Source organism: Paroedura picta, chromosome 1, assembly GCF_049243985.1.
Source record: "Paroedura picta isolate Pp20150507F chromosome 1, Ppicta_v3.0, whole genome shotgun sequence".
Classification (NCBI taxonomy): domain Eukaryota; kingdom Metazoa; phylum Chordata; class Lepidosauria; order Squamata; family Gekkonidae; genus Paroedura; species Paroedura picta.
In genome coordinates, this window is record NC_135369.1 from 19,656,566 (window position 1) to 19,673,889 (window position 17,324).

A 17,324-nucleotide genomic window follows, 5' to 3' on the forward strand; every position below is an offset into this window, starting at 1 on the left:
TACTTATGGATTATTGTTTTCTGTCTGGGGTTTTAATGGAAGTTTTATAGGGGATTTTAATTCAGACCTTGTAACCCGCCACGAGCCATTTTGGAGTGGCGGGTAATAAATTGAAATAATAATAATAACAACAAAAACAACAAGCTGCCACTCGTAACCAGGTTGGCTCTCCTCTTGCATTTTATTTCCAGCACAAGGCAATTCTTAGCATGTTTCTCCATCTCTCTCCTCTCCAGCTACTCTTCCACTGCGAAAAGGACCATCTGAAACTGGCCCTGAATGGGGCACCACTTGGACAGAGATACCTCCCTCTGCCACCTGCTGAACCCATCACAGAGTTGGCAGTCGAAGGAGATGCCACAATTTACAGTGTCCTGTGCTGAATTTGCCCCAGTCTGTTCCGGTTCCATTCCTGTTCTTCCAAGGCTGAAGTTGAGCTATGTATCTACAGGTGGTTTTCCTGGCCTGCCTTTGAACATAGCAAATATTGGAACACGCCCAAGGTTCCCTGCACTTAGAAAGCTAGTGTGGCAGGCAAAATGATAGGCTGGAAACTTTATTCCTAACTTTCTAAGGGAAAGGGACTTTATGAGCTTTCTCAATGGAATGGTCCTCTTATTCTCTCTGTGAACAAGAACAGGGTACTTTGCCTGCGTTTTTGCTGAACTCTGATTGCCTGTCACAAAAGATCCTTGGGCCTTGAGCCTGTGGTGCTTTGTCCATCTTCCAATGAAACTGCACAGCTTGTTTGTATCTTGTGACTCTAAACTATGGCCTAAAAAATGGACAGTGGGTTTCACTTAAGTTCCCTCTGCCACCTTGGACTGGCCAGCAAAGCACACCGAAACCTGCATGACCTTTTTCCCCCACATATTCCCCACACCCGCACTGCAGCTGCAGGGGACTGCTCCGATAAGGCCTTCTGCCCCCAGCGGTTTCTCACACAAAAACCTGCTTAGGAGGAGGAGTTATTACAACAAGTTTGCATACACACAGAGGAGCAAAATCTGCAAAATCACCCCCCCCCCCATGTAGTTTTCATGCAAGAAAATGCTGGAGGAGGGGAACATCTCTGTGTACCGATCACCCACTCTCCCTCCAGATTCCCTGCCAGGCCTGCTGGAGAAGGTGGCTGCTTGGACGTTGCAGTACCCGAAGCTTTTGGTTTCTGGGGAAGGTAGTAGAGCGGGCTGTGGCGGACCAACTCCTAATATTCTTGAAAGAAACTTTGGCCCTTGACCCATACCAGTCTGACTTCCATCCTGGCAACGGGATCGACACCATGCTGGTTGCCCTGATGATATCCGGTGCCAGATGGATTAGGGTGGTTCCACCATCCTCGTGCTTTTAGATCTGTCGGCTGCATTTGATGTGGTTGACCATGAGCTATTGGTACACTGCCTTTCCAGAGCTGGAATAAGGGGGACTGCGCTTCAGTGGCTAGTCTCCTTTCTCTGGAACTGGACGCAGAGGGTTGCAGTGGGGGAGGATTTGTCGGACCCTTATGAACTCCCTTGTGGGGCCAACTTTCCTGCAGGACCACTTGGTTGCTTATGCCCCCCACAGAGCACTTTGCTCTGTGGGTATGAATCTGCTGGTTGTCCCGGGCCCATGGGATGTTCAATTGGCCTCGACCTGGGCCAGGGCCTTTTCAGTCCTGGCCCCTACCTGGTGGAATGAACTCCCGGAAGAGCTGAGGGCCCTGCTGGACCTGCCAGTTTTCCACAGGGCCTGCAAGATGAAGCTCTTCTGTCAGGTGTATGGTTGAGGGCAGTCACCCGGTAGTCCAACTGAGGATCCCCTCCAATACCAGATTAGATCTGCTCCCACTCTCACTGAAAGTCATCTCGCCCACTAGGCTGAACAGGGGGGGGGATGGGATCGGAGTTGTGACCACGGCTGCCTTTGTGGTGGAATGTTAAGCTGGGAAGATTTTATTGGGGGTTTTACTGTGTTTTGATGTTTTTATGATGTAAACCACCGCAAGTCCATTTGGGGAGCGGTGGCCTATAAATCAAATAATAAATAAATTAGAGGAACCCCTCCAACAGCCCTAACTTATACACTATACAGCAGTGGTCACCAACCCCTGGTCCAGAGACCGGGACCGGTCCGTAGATTAGTCGGTACTGGGCCGTGGCTCCTCCTCGTCCTCCTCCCTGGCTGCTGCCTCGGGGGAAAGCTAGTGGAGCCAGCGGCTCAGGCGGCAGCGCCGATGTCCCTCAGCAAAAGACTACCCCCCCATGGGCCTCAGTAAAATGGTCAAGCATTGACCAGTCCCCGGTGATAAAAAGGTTGAGGACCACTGCTATACAGCACAATAAATCTTCCTGCAAGGGCACTTTATTGGTAAATTTCAGCTTAAACTGACCGGCAGTTGGGATCTAGCCACGCATTACAATCCTGTCTCATACCTCAAGTTTGGTCCTTGGCAGGTCTACAGACACAGCAGCTGCAATAGCAAGAGACCTCCAGGCCCAAACTGGAGATTGGCAAGTCTACTTGCTGGCAAGGAAGGCAGTTTCCCAGATGGCTTCAGCTCATAAAGACCAGGGAGCGCAACTAGAAAACCGCCCCAGATCTCTGGTAAGGAGCTTCTCTCGGCTCAGCTGTGTGCTCAGGCAGGGTGTGTCTGGACAGGTGTGGCCAGGTGTTAGCACAGGTGTGGCCAGGTGTCCCAGAGGTGTCGGCCAGGCTCTGTACCTTTCCTTCTCCTTTCTGCCTTCTGAGCCACAGCAAGGCACAGTCCAGCCACCACGATGGTAGCCAACTTCGTTCTCCTTCTTCTGTCTCTGCTGCCGGAGGCCATCGTCCCTCAAGCCGAACAGCTAGATGGGGGCTTAATGGAACAACCGGTTTCCAATCCGGAAGTGCAGAACGCGGCCCGTTTTGCCATCCAAGCCTACAACAAAGCTGACAACAGCCTGTTTTACAACCGAGAAGTCAAGCTGATGCGGGCCCAGACCCAGGTTAGGAAAAGCTTTGGGGGGAATTTGGGGTGGTAGTAATCGGGAGGGCGATTGGAGGGGGGGGGGATTTTATCTAAAAGTCAACTTTGAAGTCCAGTCTCCCCCCTCCTCTGTACATAAGCCTGGTGCCTTAGCTTATAACAGGCAGATATTTGACCAATAACAGCATCACAGCATGGAGTTGGAGCAGAGGGCAATAAATTTAGCCCTGTTTCCCTTTGCAGTGTATTAGGGAACTTTCATGACTGTGGGACAAGCAGGCAGACGTCTAACTGGTATAGCATCCCCTGTCACCACCTTTTCATGTCGAGCAATCTTCTGCATGTTTTCATGTCAAGCACTGAGCAATCTTCTGCACGCTTTGAGCTCACAGGAGCCCTCCTAGGAAAGAGAAGTTGACCATCTCTGTGATAGGAAGGTGTGGTGGGGAAGGTGCATCAATGAGGCCACCCAGAGTTCTGTCCGGGCTTTAAGTAGGAATCTTAGGCAGCTTCTCAAGCTTGCCTTCCATACCAAAGTGAACATTATAACCCTGAATTGTAGATTTAAGAATAATATAATCATCAAAGTTTCATTTTTATAATTTACCCTGGACAGCTCATATCCTGATCCATCAGCTCATATCCTGATCCACCAGCTCATATCCTGATACATCAGTGTCCACGTTAACAGGCCGGCTCGAGGAGGACTGGGGGGTGGGGTGAGGACAGGAGGCACTTTGGAACTGGGGCCATCCTGGGAAGATATGGGATTTCCTGCTCAGAGAGCCAGCATGGTGTAGTGGTTAGGAGTGGGGACTTCTAATCTGGCAAGTCGGGTTTGAATCTACACTCCCCCACGTGCAGCCAGCTGGGTGACCTTGGGCTCGCCACAGCTGTACAGTACAGTACGGTAAAGCTGTACAGATCGATGGGGAGAGGAAAGGGAAAGCTATTGGAAGCCACTTTGAGACTCCTTCAGGTAGAAAAAAGTGGCATATAAGAACCAACTCTTCTTCTGCTCCTTCTGCTTCTCATACAGCAGACGTTGTTCTCATACAGCAGACGTTACCATTTTCAGTCTGGTGCCAGCAACCAGTAGGAGCCTTTTAGGGGGTTGAGGCTCAGTGTTGCATCTTTCAATGAGTTCTTTGTCCTTGCAGGTCGTGGAAGGCATCATGTATGTCTTGACCATGGAGGTGGCCACCACAGAATGCCAGAAGAGTCTGCCAAGCAATGACCTTGAACAGTGCCAGATACCACCTGGTGCAGAACATTTGGTGAGAGCAATCCTGAGATATGCTTTGCCCTCAACTTCAAGGAGATCCTGATCTCCCCACCCCCGGCCCCGGGGTGTAGCTAGGGTTGCCAACTCTGGGTCTGAAGATATGTGGGGAGGAACCTCGGCAGAGTCAAACCCCATAGAGGCCGCCCTCTGAAGCAGCCATTTTCTCCAGGGGAACTGATCGCTATTGTCAGGGGTAGTCAACCTGTGGTCCTCCAGATGTTCATGGACTACAGATGTTAAGGGAAGGCACTGGCAAACCACCCCGTATTGAGTCCGCCATGAAAACACTAGAGGGCGTCACCCCAAGGATCAGACATGACCCAGTGCTTGCACAGGGGATACCTTTACCTTTACCTTCCTTCTGCTGGTTGTCCATTGGGGGGGGGGGTTCCCAGTGAAGGAAATAATACAGCTGGTGCTGTTTTTTTTGCACAAGTGGAACTGCTGTACTCCTCAAAGACTATTCAGGTTTCCAGGATATAAGCTGTCAAGAGTCAAAGCTCCCAGAAAGGCCAATGCTTTGACTCTCAAAACCTTGACAGTGTGGAAATCCCCTAGGTTTTTAAGGTCCTGATGGGCTTGAAGCTTGCTCTTCTGTTGCAGGCCTATCTGGCTACCCACTTGAAATGGCACTGATCCCACCCAGGGTACACTGGTGCGACGCCACTGGGTGCAGACATGCTGGGAAGGTAACCAGTTTGGAGGAACGGAATGATAATGCAGGTTCTCTTTCTTCTCTTCTCTCTCAAAACAGGAGTGTGAATTCTGGGTCTGGTCCCGCCCTTGGCTAAGCACTCAAGAGTTGACGAACTTCAGTTGCAAACCAGTTGCGGCCTGAAACTGCCCCCCCCCCACACCTCTTAAGGATACAGTCTGCTAACCTGCTTGTTCCAGATATGAGAGAGAAAGTCATAACCTCTCATGGTATTGCCTGTCACCCTGCTGGGGAGAAAAGAATCAAGGTTTCACTATAAACACAAGGGTAGTCCCCCCCCCCACCCCTTTAATGTGAAAGGTTGATCTGAAAAAATAATAAAGCTTGAACCTGGATATTAATAGAGAGAGAGATTGCATTTGTTCACAAGAGCAAGAATCGAATATGTTTTGATCCCACCTTTCTTTCAACAGGGCAAGCAGCGTAGCTCTCCTGCCCCCATTTTATTCTTGTGGCTATTGCTGTGAGGTAGAAGGAGAAGTTGGTTTTGATACCCTGCTTTTCACTACTCAAAGGAGCTTAGCATTGCCTTCCCTTCCTCTCCCCACAACAGGCGCCCTGTGAGGTAGGTGGGGCTGAGAGAGCTCTGACAGAACTGCTCAGTGAGAATAGCAGGATTGTGACGAGCCCAAAGTCACCCAGCTGGCTGCATGTGGAGGGGTGGGGAATCAAAGCCCCAGATTAGAGGCCATTGCTCTTAACCACTATGCCACTCTAGTTTAGGATTGTCTCTGCCACCACCTTCTAATTCCTCAGCCACTCCTCTCCTGTGAGGTGAACTGAACACCAAGGAAGATGGGTGGCTTTAAAACCTTTTCTTCCCCAACCTCCCTTTTCTCTAGGGTTCTTATTATAGTTAGCTGCCACCATCCACAGTATTCCCCCCCCCCTTGTCCTTTAAATGCGTTTATCCTGGTGCTCGTGAACTCCAGAAGTTAGGGAGGTGATAATGAGGGAAAAAGGAAGTCTGCCTGTGATTTTGCACACAAGCCACCAGTGAGCAACCAGCAAGAAACCAGCAAGCAACCAGTGAAAAGACCCTACGGAGGGGGAAACGCACTATACTCTGGGCAGATTTGTCCCGCCCTCACACCTTCTGTCACCTCTCCTCCTTTTCCCATGCCTCCTTCCCTCCCTCCTCTCAAGTCACACCCCTGTCCCTTCTGCTCCTCTTCTCCCCCCCCCCCTCTGGTCCACCTGTCTGCTGCTCAGAAAATGGCAGAAAATTTACAACTATCTGCCCACGCACAGGACTCCAATTCCATGCCCAGACGATGCCCTCCTTAAAAAGAAACAACAACCCGGAATCCCTGGCCAGTCTGGCCTGGAGGAAATTCCATGACTGCTGGGTTTACTTTGGAGCCTTTGATGAGGGACTTTATCAAAAGCTTTCTTCTGATAAAAAACAGAGCGAGTTCTCTGAAAGGCTTATTGCAAATCGACTGAAGGAGCGTCTCATCTCTCTGAGGGAGGAGTGGGGAGGCTCAACAGAAAAAACAAGAGCTCAGTGTATGTAAGACAAGCATGACCCATTAAGAAGAAGAAGAAGAAGAAGAAGAGATGAAAGTTTGTTATTGTGCCGGCCTAGTTGCCCAGAAGAAATCTTAACCGCTCTAGATAACGTCGTGGGAACACTGTTAGAAGACAGAGTTTTGACAACAACGGCTCCTAAGAAAGAAAATTCTGCCACTTACCTGACAACTGCTGAGCTGGACAACCAAGACAATTCTGGCTTTGGGGGTTTCAGCCCAGCACAGAGCATGTGTGATGTATCCACTGAGATCTAATGGAGACCAGATTTCATTTTGTTTGCTTCTTCTCCCTCGTAAATTTTGGAAAATGCAAGATCTGTAGGGTACATGATTCAAAGGCCCATCTGAGAAGATGTGTATTTAAGGAGAACCAGCATGGCATGGAGGTTCAAAGAGGCAGACTCTAACCAGGTTTGATTTCCCACTCTTCCTCCACATGTAGCCAACTGAGTGCCCTTGGGCTAGTCGCAGACCTGTTCTTACAGAACCGTTCTCTTAGAGCTCTTTCAGCCCCAGCTACCTCACAGGGTGTCTGCTGTGAAGAGGGAAAGGGAAAGGGAAAGGTGTTTGCAAGCCACTTCAGGCCTCCTTCAAGTAGGGAAAATCAGGGTATATAAAAAAAACAGTTTGTCTTCTATTTACTATAGTTAGACAATGGTAGGCAGATGAAAGATAAAGTTGGAGAACGGCTGAGATGGAACAAATGCGGCAGGTTAAGGGCAGTGGGGATGGGGAGGAAGGAAAGAGGAAATAGTGTGAGGTGGGAATCTGAGGTGCCACCCCACAAGGTCCTTGGGAGTACTTTGTCATGCAGCTGGGCCTGGTCTATTGACTGGCCCCACACAAAGGGCTCAGAGGTTTCCAAGGCTGAGGCTGCCGGGAGGGAGGCAGGATTTTAAGACAGCAGGGCAAATGAAGGTAAGTTGGGTGGTTGCTGAGTCCAGGTTAGGAAATTCCTGGATATTTGGAGGGCAAAGGCTGGGGATTGTTGGATTTGAGGAGAGGCATAAATGCCAGAGGCATCATCCTCCAAAGTAACTAGTTCCTCCAAGGGAACTAGAGTTGCAACCCCCCCATGCCGGACTGGAGATCACCCAGAATTACAGCCCCTCTCCAGAATGCAGAGATCAGATCCCCTGGTAAACTGGATGCTTTGGAGGGTGAACTGTATGGCATTATACCTTTCTGAGCTCACTTCCCTCCCCAAACCTCATCTTTCCAAATCTCTACCCCTAAATCTCCAGGAAACTTCCAATGTTGGAGGGTGGGATGGGGTTCTTAATTACGTTTTATTGTTATACTGTATTTTATTGCTGATGTGAGCTGCTGCAAGCTAGCCAGCCTAGGAGCAGCGGCATAAAAGTTTAATTAATAAGATAAAACAAAACCCTAATGGCAAAGGGAGCTCTGTAGTTGGGAGATGTGATTCCAGAAGATCTCCAGACCCCAACTGGAGGTTGGCAAACCTAGAAGGAGAGAAGGAAGCAGGAAAAGGGGAGAGGCCATGGGGGCTTTCAGGAAAGGGATAGAAGTAATAGTGGGGGAGGGAGAAACGTGATGCCCCTCACAAGTCCTTTTCGGTTCCCATTTGTCGATTTATAACAATCCGGGGACCTAACGTCTATAACAAATATTGGCCATAGGTGTTCTGTTTTCCCCTTGCCAGTATAAATATAATGAACGGGGTTGCCAGCCGATCAAAGTTTGCTTGAGTGCTAAGATAACAAGCATAATGTCAGCTTTGGTCATTGGAAGGAGATTAGCGTACAAAGAAAACCTGCACCTGTTACCTAAGAGGGCTGTGCATATGACTCGTGCTCATGAAGATTTGCTCACTTGTTCTCACAGAAAGGCCACCATTCATGTTCCCACACCCCTCGGAAGACACAGATCTCCAAATGCCTGAAGGAGGATGTCTATCGGCCCCATGAGCTAAATGGGACCTCTGTATTCTAGTACAGGGGTAGTCAACCTGTGGTTCTCCAGATGTTCATGACTACAATTCCCATTAGGGAATTGTAGTCCATGGGGAATTGTAGTCCATGGACATCTGAAGGACCACAGGTTGACTACCCCTGTTGACCTCTGCAGTCCAGAAGCTGAGCTCCAAATCACAGGGGGCAGTGGAGGGCACTGGTCAGAATGGTTTGCGACAGTCTAGGTTCAGAATCCCTACTCTGCCCTGGAGTATCTTTCTCTCAGTCTTGCAGGGTTGTTTACAAGATTTTTAAAAAAAAGTGAGGGAGAACCCTGGTCCCTTGGTAGGGTTTCCAGCATCCAGGTGGCATCTGGAGTTGTCCCAAAGGTCAACTGGTCTCCAGATTATGGAGACCAGTTTGATACACCCCCTAAGAGACCCTTCACTGTGCAAGGAGGAATGCAGCTGCAAAACTCTTATTTTTGGTTCACTATAAGCAAGAGTGGTCAGGCTGAGAGAACCTACCCAGAAAGCTTTGCGGGTCAGAAATATGCCAAACTGTGGTGGGTTTCTAATCTGGCGAGCTGGGTTTGATTCCCCGCTCCCCCACATGCAACCAGCATGACCTTGGGCTCGCCACAGCACTGATAGAGCTGTTCTGACCGGGCAGTAATCTCAGGGCTCTCACAGCCTCATCCACCTCACAGGGTGTCTGTTGTGGGGAGAGGAAAGGGAGGGCGACTGTAAGCCACTTTGAGACTCGTTCGGGTAGAGAAAGGTGGCATAGAAGAACCAACTCTTCTTCTTCTTCTTGGTATCAAATTGGTTACAAAAAGGGACCACGGTCAAGTCATCCTTGTTCCCTGTGCAAAGAGGACATCAGCTGCAATCCTCCATTTTATTTCTGGTTCACCATAAGTAAGATACGTCAGGCCACGAGTAGCCTACCCAGAAAGCTTCGTGTGTCAGAAATAAGCCAAACCCTGGCTCTATACGACACCTTTCAAGAGGTTTCCTGGCTGCCACAAGTAGCTGTGTTCGAACAGGTAGCTAAATTCTGCTAGCAGCCAGTTCCTAAAATTGGCCAGTCTGAAATGAAAGGAAAAAACATTAGCAACCAGTTATTAAAACAGAATACAAAGGGAGTTTGAAAATCAGTATCATGAGACACACAGAGCCCTCAATGTTCTAGTGACTGGGGAATATGGGCAGCAACTTTTGATAAGTGATGTCCCTATTTTCAGCTCTGACATGTTGATGGTCTAGATCAGGGGTAGTCAAACTGCGGCCCTCCAGATGTCCATGGACTACAATTCCCAGGAGCCCCTGCCAGCATTCGCTGGCAGGGGCTCATGGGAATTGTAGTCCATGGACATCTGGAGGGCTGCAGTTTGACTACCCCTGGTCTAGATTAATACATAACTCGGAATTGCTTCTGTGAGGTCAAATCCTACACTATCTGTGCGGTGTTAAACCCTCACTAAGATTGCTCAGATATATGGAACCCTCAATGTTTTTGACATATCAAGTTTACCTGCAATAATACAAAGATCTTTTGAAAAAAACTTTATTAAATAACATAATTTTTGTTTTTGTTTTAAAGCTCGGCCAGTGGTGATTGACGTTTGCTTGCCGAATCAGTTCTGCCTAGGCAGACACTTATGGGTGAACAGTGTTCATAATAAGCTCTCTGTTTGTTGTGGACATAACTCTGAAGATAAGGAGACGTTATGAATACGTGGCACCCATCACAATATCCTTGCCACGTCCCACACAAGGACATTCCTTCTGCTTAACCGCCCACAAAATGGCAGCTCAGCCATCAAGAGGGAAGAGTCATCATAAAAGGTCACCTTTCTTGTGCCTGGACATGTCATCTCGCGAATAAGATTCCTTCCCAATTTCTAGGCGGGGCTCTCTTCCAGGCAAAATTTGGTCTCCTATATCAGGGACCTCATTTCTCCTGCCAGGCACTCTCCGGACCCCGACGTTTCCCAGCATGATGTCTTGCTCCATAGCATGCTGGCTTTTGCCCTTCACCTTGGTGCTGTTCCTGGGGCCGCCAACCCAAAGAGCGCAACCGTTTTCATCCCCACCAGGCCCGCCGAGGTTCCTGAACAAGGAAGACGCTCAGGAGCTTTGGAAAAAACACCAACTCACCATGATCAACCAGGCCGCTAAAGCGCATGCGTTGGCGCTCAGGTACTGGAACCAGAAGTTCAACACTACGTTCTTCGGGACACCAGGGGAGCTGACCCGCATTTTGATGGAGGTAAGAAGAACTCGTAGGGATGCCAGCTTCCAGGTGGGACCTGGGGATCCCCTGGAATTAAAGTCCATTTCCAGACTACAGAGATCAGTTCCCCAGGAGAAAATGGGAGCTTTGGAGGGTGGATTCTATGCTAATGTAGCCCATGGGGTCCCTGACCTCCCCAGGCTGCATCCCTTAATCTCCAAGAGTTTCCCAACCTGGATCTGTCCACCCTCTCCCCTCATCCCCCACCCATGGCCACAGGGAACCTGCAATCCCAGGAAAACGGTGTTGATCAGGCAGAGAGAGAACTGCAGAAATCCAGCTTGGTGTATATCTTTGATGCTGAATTTCGTCCAGTGTTCCCAGACTGCCAACGCCAAGCCCAGATGCTGCCCTGCAGGCCTCTTCCATGTGAAGAAAGTCTGCATGGACAGGGAGGTGAAAGTTTCTCATTCCAACCACCAGGATGGTGAGGAGCAAACAGGTAGAAAGGACCATTGCTGGGCAATAGAGACCGAATGCACCAAAGGAAATATGTCCATGGCATTCTCATCTGTCCTATAAGGCCTTCCTCTAGATCTTTGTTTATACTGATTCCACACCAGACTTCTAGCACCTGAGCAGGCAGCATAAAGTGAAACTCATTTCTCCACTTGCTTCCGAGATCTTGCTCACACTCCCCCTGATTGCATTCCAGACGGCAGTTGGACGAATCTTTCACGTGATTATGAACCTGGTCCAGGTGAAATGCCCAAAGGACCAACCTGTGAATCTCCAGAACTGTGTGATACGGCCTGAGTCCCCGGTAAGTCAAATGGGGCTAATTTCACCAAGTTCTAATGAGAAAAGGCCCAGAAAATTATGAGTGATCATGAAGACTTCTCAGTGGGAGGCTAAATCTCGGTTTTGCGATGACGGCCAATTCATTTGTACTTGGCCCTCCCCTTGGCCTGGAGATTTTTCTCTGTGGGGCAAAGACAGGCTCAGGGGAGAGGAGCATTTCCATGCACTATTGACTGGCCCTTAGGGTTGCCAGATGAGCCTCTTGTGGCGCAGAGTGGTAAGGCAGCCGTCTGACAGCTTTGCCCATGAGGCTGGGAGTTCAATCCCAGCAGCCGGCTCAAGGTTGACTCAGCCTTCCATCCTTCCGAGGTCGGTAAAATGAGTACCCAGCTTGCTGGGGGGTAAACGGTAATGACTGGGGAAGGCACTGGCAAACCACCCCGTATTGAGTCTGCCACAAAAACGCTAGAGGGCGTCACCCCAAGGGTCAGACATGACTCGGTGTTTGCACAGGGGATACCTTTACCTTTACCTTTAGGGTTGCCAGACCCTAGCCCCAGCTCTCCTTGTTGACCCCCAAATGGTCCCACCCATGGGGCAAGACACAGCACTCAATCTATGGGCTGCGTGTTAACACTGGGAAAACGTTTTAAATGCACACAGCAGTGGGTCAGTAATTGAGGCAAACCACATGCCCGAAGAAAGGGTGTTTTCTTTTTCTGACTGCAGTTTGTTGAGGGGAGAGGGTTCATATGGTCATTGCAGCCAAATCTCTGTAATGGCATCTTCCTCCTTTGTCTTTTCACGGCTTGCAGAAATTGGTGTGCAAGTTGTCGGTGATCGTCTTTTTCCAACACACCAAAGCGTACATCAGTGAGGAGGGGTGCCAAGAGGCCCAGGACCCTCCAACCCCCCCGGAGGAAGAAGAACCACCCTATCCATATGAAAAGGAAGAAGGGCCCGTGTATATGTGAGACAGAAAGCCAACTGCCCTACCTGGTCTTTCTCAGGGGGCTCTGCAGCTGGCCAGATTGAAAGATGCCAGGCGGTCGATGGGGAAATTAATCATCCCTTGTTTCTTTCCAAGTAGCAGCTGTCAGATGAGGGGTCAACGATGCTACTGAGCTGGGCAAATACTTTCCCCTCTCTAATCCTTTTCTAGACTCAAGCAAGTAGCGCTGCCCGATAGTGGTGAATTAAACTCTGGACTTCACAGGCTTAGCTTGTTTCCACTTTAAAAATGGCTGCCAACCTCCAGGTGGGGCCTGGACCTCTCCTGGAGTCACCATGGAGTTCCAGAATTGTGTTTAGCAATTGTCTGCTTTTCACCCCAAACACCAATAATAGACATCCTTTCTAAACCTAAAACTTGGTGCCCTGAAAAACACATTTTTGTTTATCTATTTTTGCCAGCGACCAAACTCATTTCAAAGATGCTGTCTTTTAAAACTTTTGCCCCAGAGTGCTGCTCTGCCATAGAAGCCCCTTCAAAACAAAACTGGGAAATGGCTTTTCTATTTTGTCCAAATAGCTCTGGCACATAAACTGCTTGTCTGGAGGGGTTTCTGATTTTCCTATGATTCTGAAGAATGGAATTGTGCAACATAACAAACTCCAAGTGAAACAACCCCTTTTAAAACTAATTTTGTGCAATAATTTTAAAAACGAACAAAACACCAAGCAGTTAGTCTTGAAGAGGGGTATTCTGTCATTTCTTTTAGTGCTCTTTCTCAGAAATGTAACTCCAGAAGAACTCGATATTCTAACATTAGGATTTCTGCCAGGGGTAGCCAGGTCTGGGTTGGGACTTGGGAAATACCTGAGAATTTTCTTGGGGGGGAGGGGGGAGCCTGGGGAAGGCAGAGCCTGAAGAGGGGAGGGAACTCAGGAGGGTATAAGACCTTAGTCTCTATCTCCAAAGCAAGCAAACATGGAATGAACCTGTGTGCAGGCTCAACAAACCATTTAATGAGGGAACCTCCTAACAAGAGCATGCCAATTTCTCACAGAATAACAAGTCCCATGAATTACCTTTGTTTCGGGAAAACTTTGTCCATCCGTGGATGTTTCTGGAAACAAAAAGAACACAGAGTGTTTGCCATTGTATCTCATTTCATCCACTGACCGAAACAAGATTAATTCACTGGGACTTGTTCATCTATAAAGAGCCTCTTGTGGCACAGAGTGGTAAGGCAGCAGACATGCTATCTGAAGCTCTGCGCATGAGGCTGGGAGTTCAATCCCAGCAGCCGGCTCAAGGTTGACTCAGCCTTCCATCCTTCCGAGGTCGGTAAAACGAGTACCCAGCTTGCTGGGGGGTAAACAGTAATGACTGGGGAAGGTACTGACAAACCACCCCGTATTGAGTCTGTCATGAAAACGCTAGAGGGCGTCACCCCAAGGGTCAGACATGACTCGGTGCTTGCACAGGGGATACCTTTACCTTTTTACTTGTTTGTTATTCTGCTGGAAATCTGGAAATCGGTGGACTCCTGTCAGGAGGTTCCCTCATTCAACTGTTTATCAAGCCTGTGCGGATTCATTTGGCATTTACTTGCTACACCCTGTGTGTTCTGCCTGTTGGCTCCCCTGCCAAGCAGCCATAGAGGCTGGCGACCCCAGCTCCGGTATATATTCCTTTTAACACAGAACCCCACATCTGGGGGAGCAGTTCAGCAGTGGATTTCACAAGCTTGCCTAATTTAAACCAGTGATTGTTCCCAACTATTAAGAAACCTCAGATCTTGTAGCTCTCTTGAAATGAGCTTTGCAACGTTCTAACATGGATTCACCCTTTCATCTATAAAACCTTTCTGAAGGTAAATACACCCTTTCATCTATAAAACCAGTCCAGAGCTCCTTCGGTTGTTCCCACCACATCCTCTCTATCTCTGATTTTGAATCCTGGCTTGAAGTAGAAAATAAAACTAGTCTGAGCTGGAATCAATGAGTTGGCTGGTTATTTTAAACAAATATTGGTTGAGCCCTCAACGATCCGCTTTCATCTGTTCCTAAGCACCACGTGACTTTTCCCTCTCCCTCGGTCTCCACCCACTGTCGGCCTAGCCTTGTGCAGACAGTTGCCAACAAGATCAGTATCCAACAGTAAAATCTAATAGGGCAGAGTCTGCACTTACTTTGTTTATTCCATTGTCAATCCTGTTGAATTCAGATCGATTTGAACTCAGGTCTTCCTCTCCCCCCCCTCCCCATTGAAACTGAAAAGGGTTCTGCACATGGTTAGGGTGGTTCAGAAGGGGGGGGGATCCAAGCACAGCCTCTTTCTTTCTTTTCTTGAAGTGAGGGGGGGAGGATTGAAGAAGGCAGAGGAGGGAGAAAAAAAATCCAAGACCAACAGAAGTTGAGAGAAATTAGGGGCTTCTCCTTTAAGGCAAGCTTGTCACATGAGCAGCTTTGGCCAATCAGGGAATCTCTACCACGGAGCAAAGCCCAAAGCATTCTAAGAGATCGCACAATAAAGGTAGGGTCATTCCGGATCAATCCTGCTTGTTGCAGAAGGAAAATTTAAATCGCCCAAAATTAAAACGGAAATGGCATTCTGTGTAGACGGCAGGGACTGAATCGACCTGGGATTGGAATAAAAGCTCCGTTCAGTTTACACCTAGGTCTGTGGGATATCCCTGGATACCACTGAATCAGAATCCAATTTACACAGAGCTGGAAGAGACCACAAAGGACCATCCAATTCAGGCCCCTGCCTTCTCAGGGACTTAAAAATCAGTGGTGCTTCTCCACTCTCCTCCGAAAAACTTCCAACCAAGGAGAATCCACCACCCTCCAAGGCAGCATATTCTGCCTATGAACAGCCCTTAACCTCAGAAAATCTGAACCCACTGCTCCTAGCTTTTGTATTTAAAGTTGCAGGAAACAACTTGGTCCCCTGTTCAACGTGTCTACCTTTTAATGTAGCTAAAAGTCAGTATAAGGCAGCTTCGTGTCCGTATCCCATGCATGGGACGGGGTGGTGGTCTCAAAACTGAAAATGGGAAACAATATCCAATCCCCTCTTGCCTCTGGGTCAGGTGACCTCCGGGACTCATGACGTATAGGAGAGTGAAATAATATTTTTTTTCTTAATTATTGTTCTGTAAAGAGAAGTTTAGTGTACCAGATTAGTTTGTAAAAGAAGAAAACTTATTCCTGTTCTTGATTGTATTTTGGAATGTTACCAAGGCTGATATGTTCTATTCTCAAGGCCAGAGACAATAGTTTATATCATGCCATTGTTTGTGTTACCAGAGGATTGAGAAAGAATGGGAAATTGCCTTTTGTAACCTTTTCCCGGTGATTTAGCATAATGGCAATAGGGTGGTCCTGTGGGATGTGCAAGGGGGTGGAGACCCCAGGTTATTGGTTTGACATGAAAAGCATCATCTTTTCTTGCCTTCAATGAAATATTATAAAATCTCACGTAATCCTTTGTTCGACACACAGGCTTTTCTGGGACAACCCCCCTGTGTCATTCTGTTCTTCTGCAGTTGAATAAAATTATAAAAGGATTTCAAGTCTAGTGGTCACTCTGTTTGGGTACTGCACAGTAGGCCAACAATTCCAAAACGCCCAAACCAGGCCCTGGGCTATCACTTATGCAGACACAACCCTTAATGGTCATATCACTGAACTGAGTCACCCCATACAGCATATTGCCCCGTTCCAAGGTCTGCCATTCACGGCTTGCTTTGAGATTCTGGGCGAAGACCATACATCTCTGGGGCAAGAAAGACTGAGAGACTCATAAACCGAATTTCCTTCCCCAGCACAAAGATGCTTTCCTTCATAATGAATTCCTCCCAAAGAACACACCGGTGGGGAAACTGCGGTTGATTAACTTCTGCCTCCGGAGTGACTTCTAAATACACCGCAAATCTGTAGTATAATAGAACATCTCAAGAGGCCACTTTTAATAAAGGAACGGGATTGTAGTCAGTTGCTATGTCTACTGCATGGGCTGGCTTCCTTTCACTGCACTGTCTTCTGCCTTTTTAACCCACTTTCTGCAATAGGGCTTAGTCATGCCTCAGGGTCAAAACAGATGTGATGTCACCTGTGTGTCTGCCTCAGGGATGGTGACACTATTTAAAAAGTAGAAGATTCTGTGATCCTCTTGGGCTGATTCTGCACTCACTTTTTTCCCCCTGCTGTGGATCCTGCTGAATTCAGGTTGATTTGAACCTGGATCTTTCTCCTTCCTCTCCCCGGACTGAAACAAAAAGCCTTCTGCACTTGACTGGGGAAGCTCAGAGGGGAAAGGGGGGAGGGGAGGGGAGCGGAGCGGAGCGGTGGTCACAGAGCTGAACTACCTTTCCTGAACTGGAGTGGTGGTAGTGACTCCAGGCGGCACTACTGCTTTATTTCTTCTGACTCCCGAGCCAGCAGCAGCCTCACCGTGAATGAGGCAAATCTCTGCTGAGAGAAGAATAGGCAAAAGATCACACCTTTAATAAATCTTTGTTGGTCTTAAAGGCTCTATTGGACTCTATTTTTGTTGTGCCACTTCAGACCAACATGGCTACCCACTTGAATCCATCCTTCTGGAGCGCAGTCACTTTAAAACAGGGAGGGGAGCCTTGCAACAGGGAACCAGGAAGTCTTTGAACTGACGCACTGGCCAATCAGGGAAGACTGCTTTGCTACAAGGCATGGAGCAGTGAGTTAATTCGCAAAAAGGAGAAATCTACACTTATACTGGTTGCATTTTTTCAAATTTGTTGTTGTTGTTAGGTGCAAAGTCGTGTCCGACCCATTGCGACCCCATGTACAATGATCCTCCAGGCCTTCCTGTTCTCTACCATTCCCCAGAGTCCATTTAAGTTCACAATGTTTTCAAATAGCGAGGCTTATATCCACTCCTGGATACTGTAGATCA

At 48.3% G+C, this 17,324-nt stretch overlaps 3 protein-coding genes across 3 annotated transcripts in view; all 3 read left to right on the forward strand.

Moving 5' to 3' along the window:
- The window catches only part of LGALS12 (galectin 12), a 31,813-nt gene extending 29,857 nt beyond the window's left edge, over positions 1-1,956 (forward strand). The window contains exon 9 of the mRNA XM_077325065.1: positions 237-1,956. Within this exon, the coding sequence (XP_077181180.1) occupies positions 237-383 (147 nt within the window). The 3' untranslated portion in view covers positions 384-1,956. The remainder of the gene's footprint in view (positions 1-236) is intronic.
- A 667-nt stretch (positions 1,957-2,623) lies between these two features.
- On the forward strand, positions 2,624-5,291 carry LOC143831742 (cystatin-POGU1-like). The gene is made up of 3 exons (XM_077325081.1): positions 2,624-2,969; positions 4,111-4,227; positions 4,990-5,291. Exons 1-3 carry the CDS (start codon positions 2,760-2,762, stop codon positions 5,071-5,073), a joined length of 411 nt encoding a protein of 136 aa, XP_077181196.1. The 5' UTR covers positions 2,624-2,759; the 3' UTR covers positions 5,074-5,291.
- Positions 5,292-5,658: 367 nt separating this feature from the next.
- Positions 5,659-15,934, forward strand: LOC143831743 (uncharacterized). Its single transcript, XM_077325096.1, has 4 exons — positions 5,659-7,400; positions 10,004-10,672; positions 11,352-11,459; positions 12,253-15,934. The coding sequence occupies exons 2-4, from the start codon at positions 10,400-10,402 to the stop codon at positions 12,409-12,411; spliced, it is 540 nt and encodes a 179-aa protein (XP_077181211.1). The 5' UTR covers positions 5,659-7,400; positions 10,004-10,399; the 3' UTR covers positions 12,412-15,934.
- Positions 15,935-17,324: the final 1,390 nt, after the last annotated feature.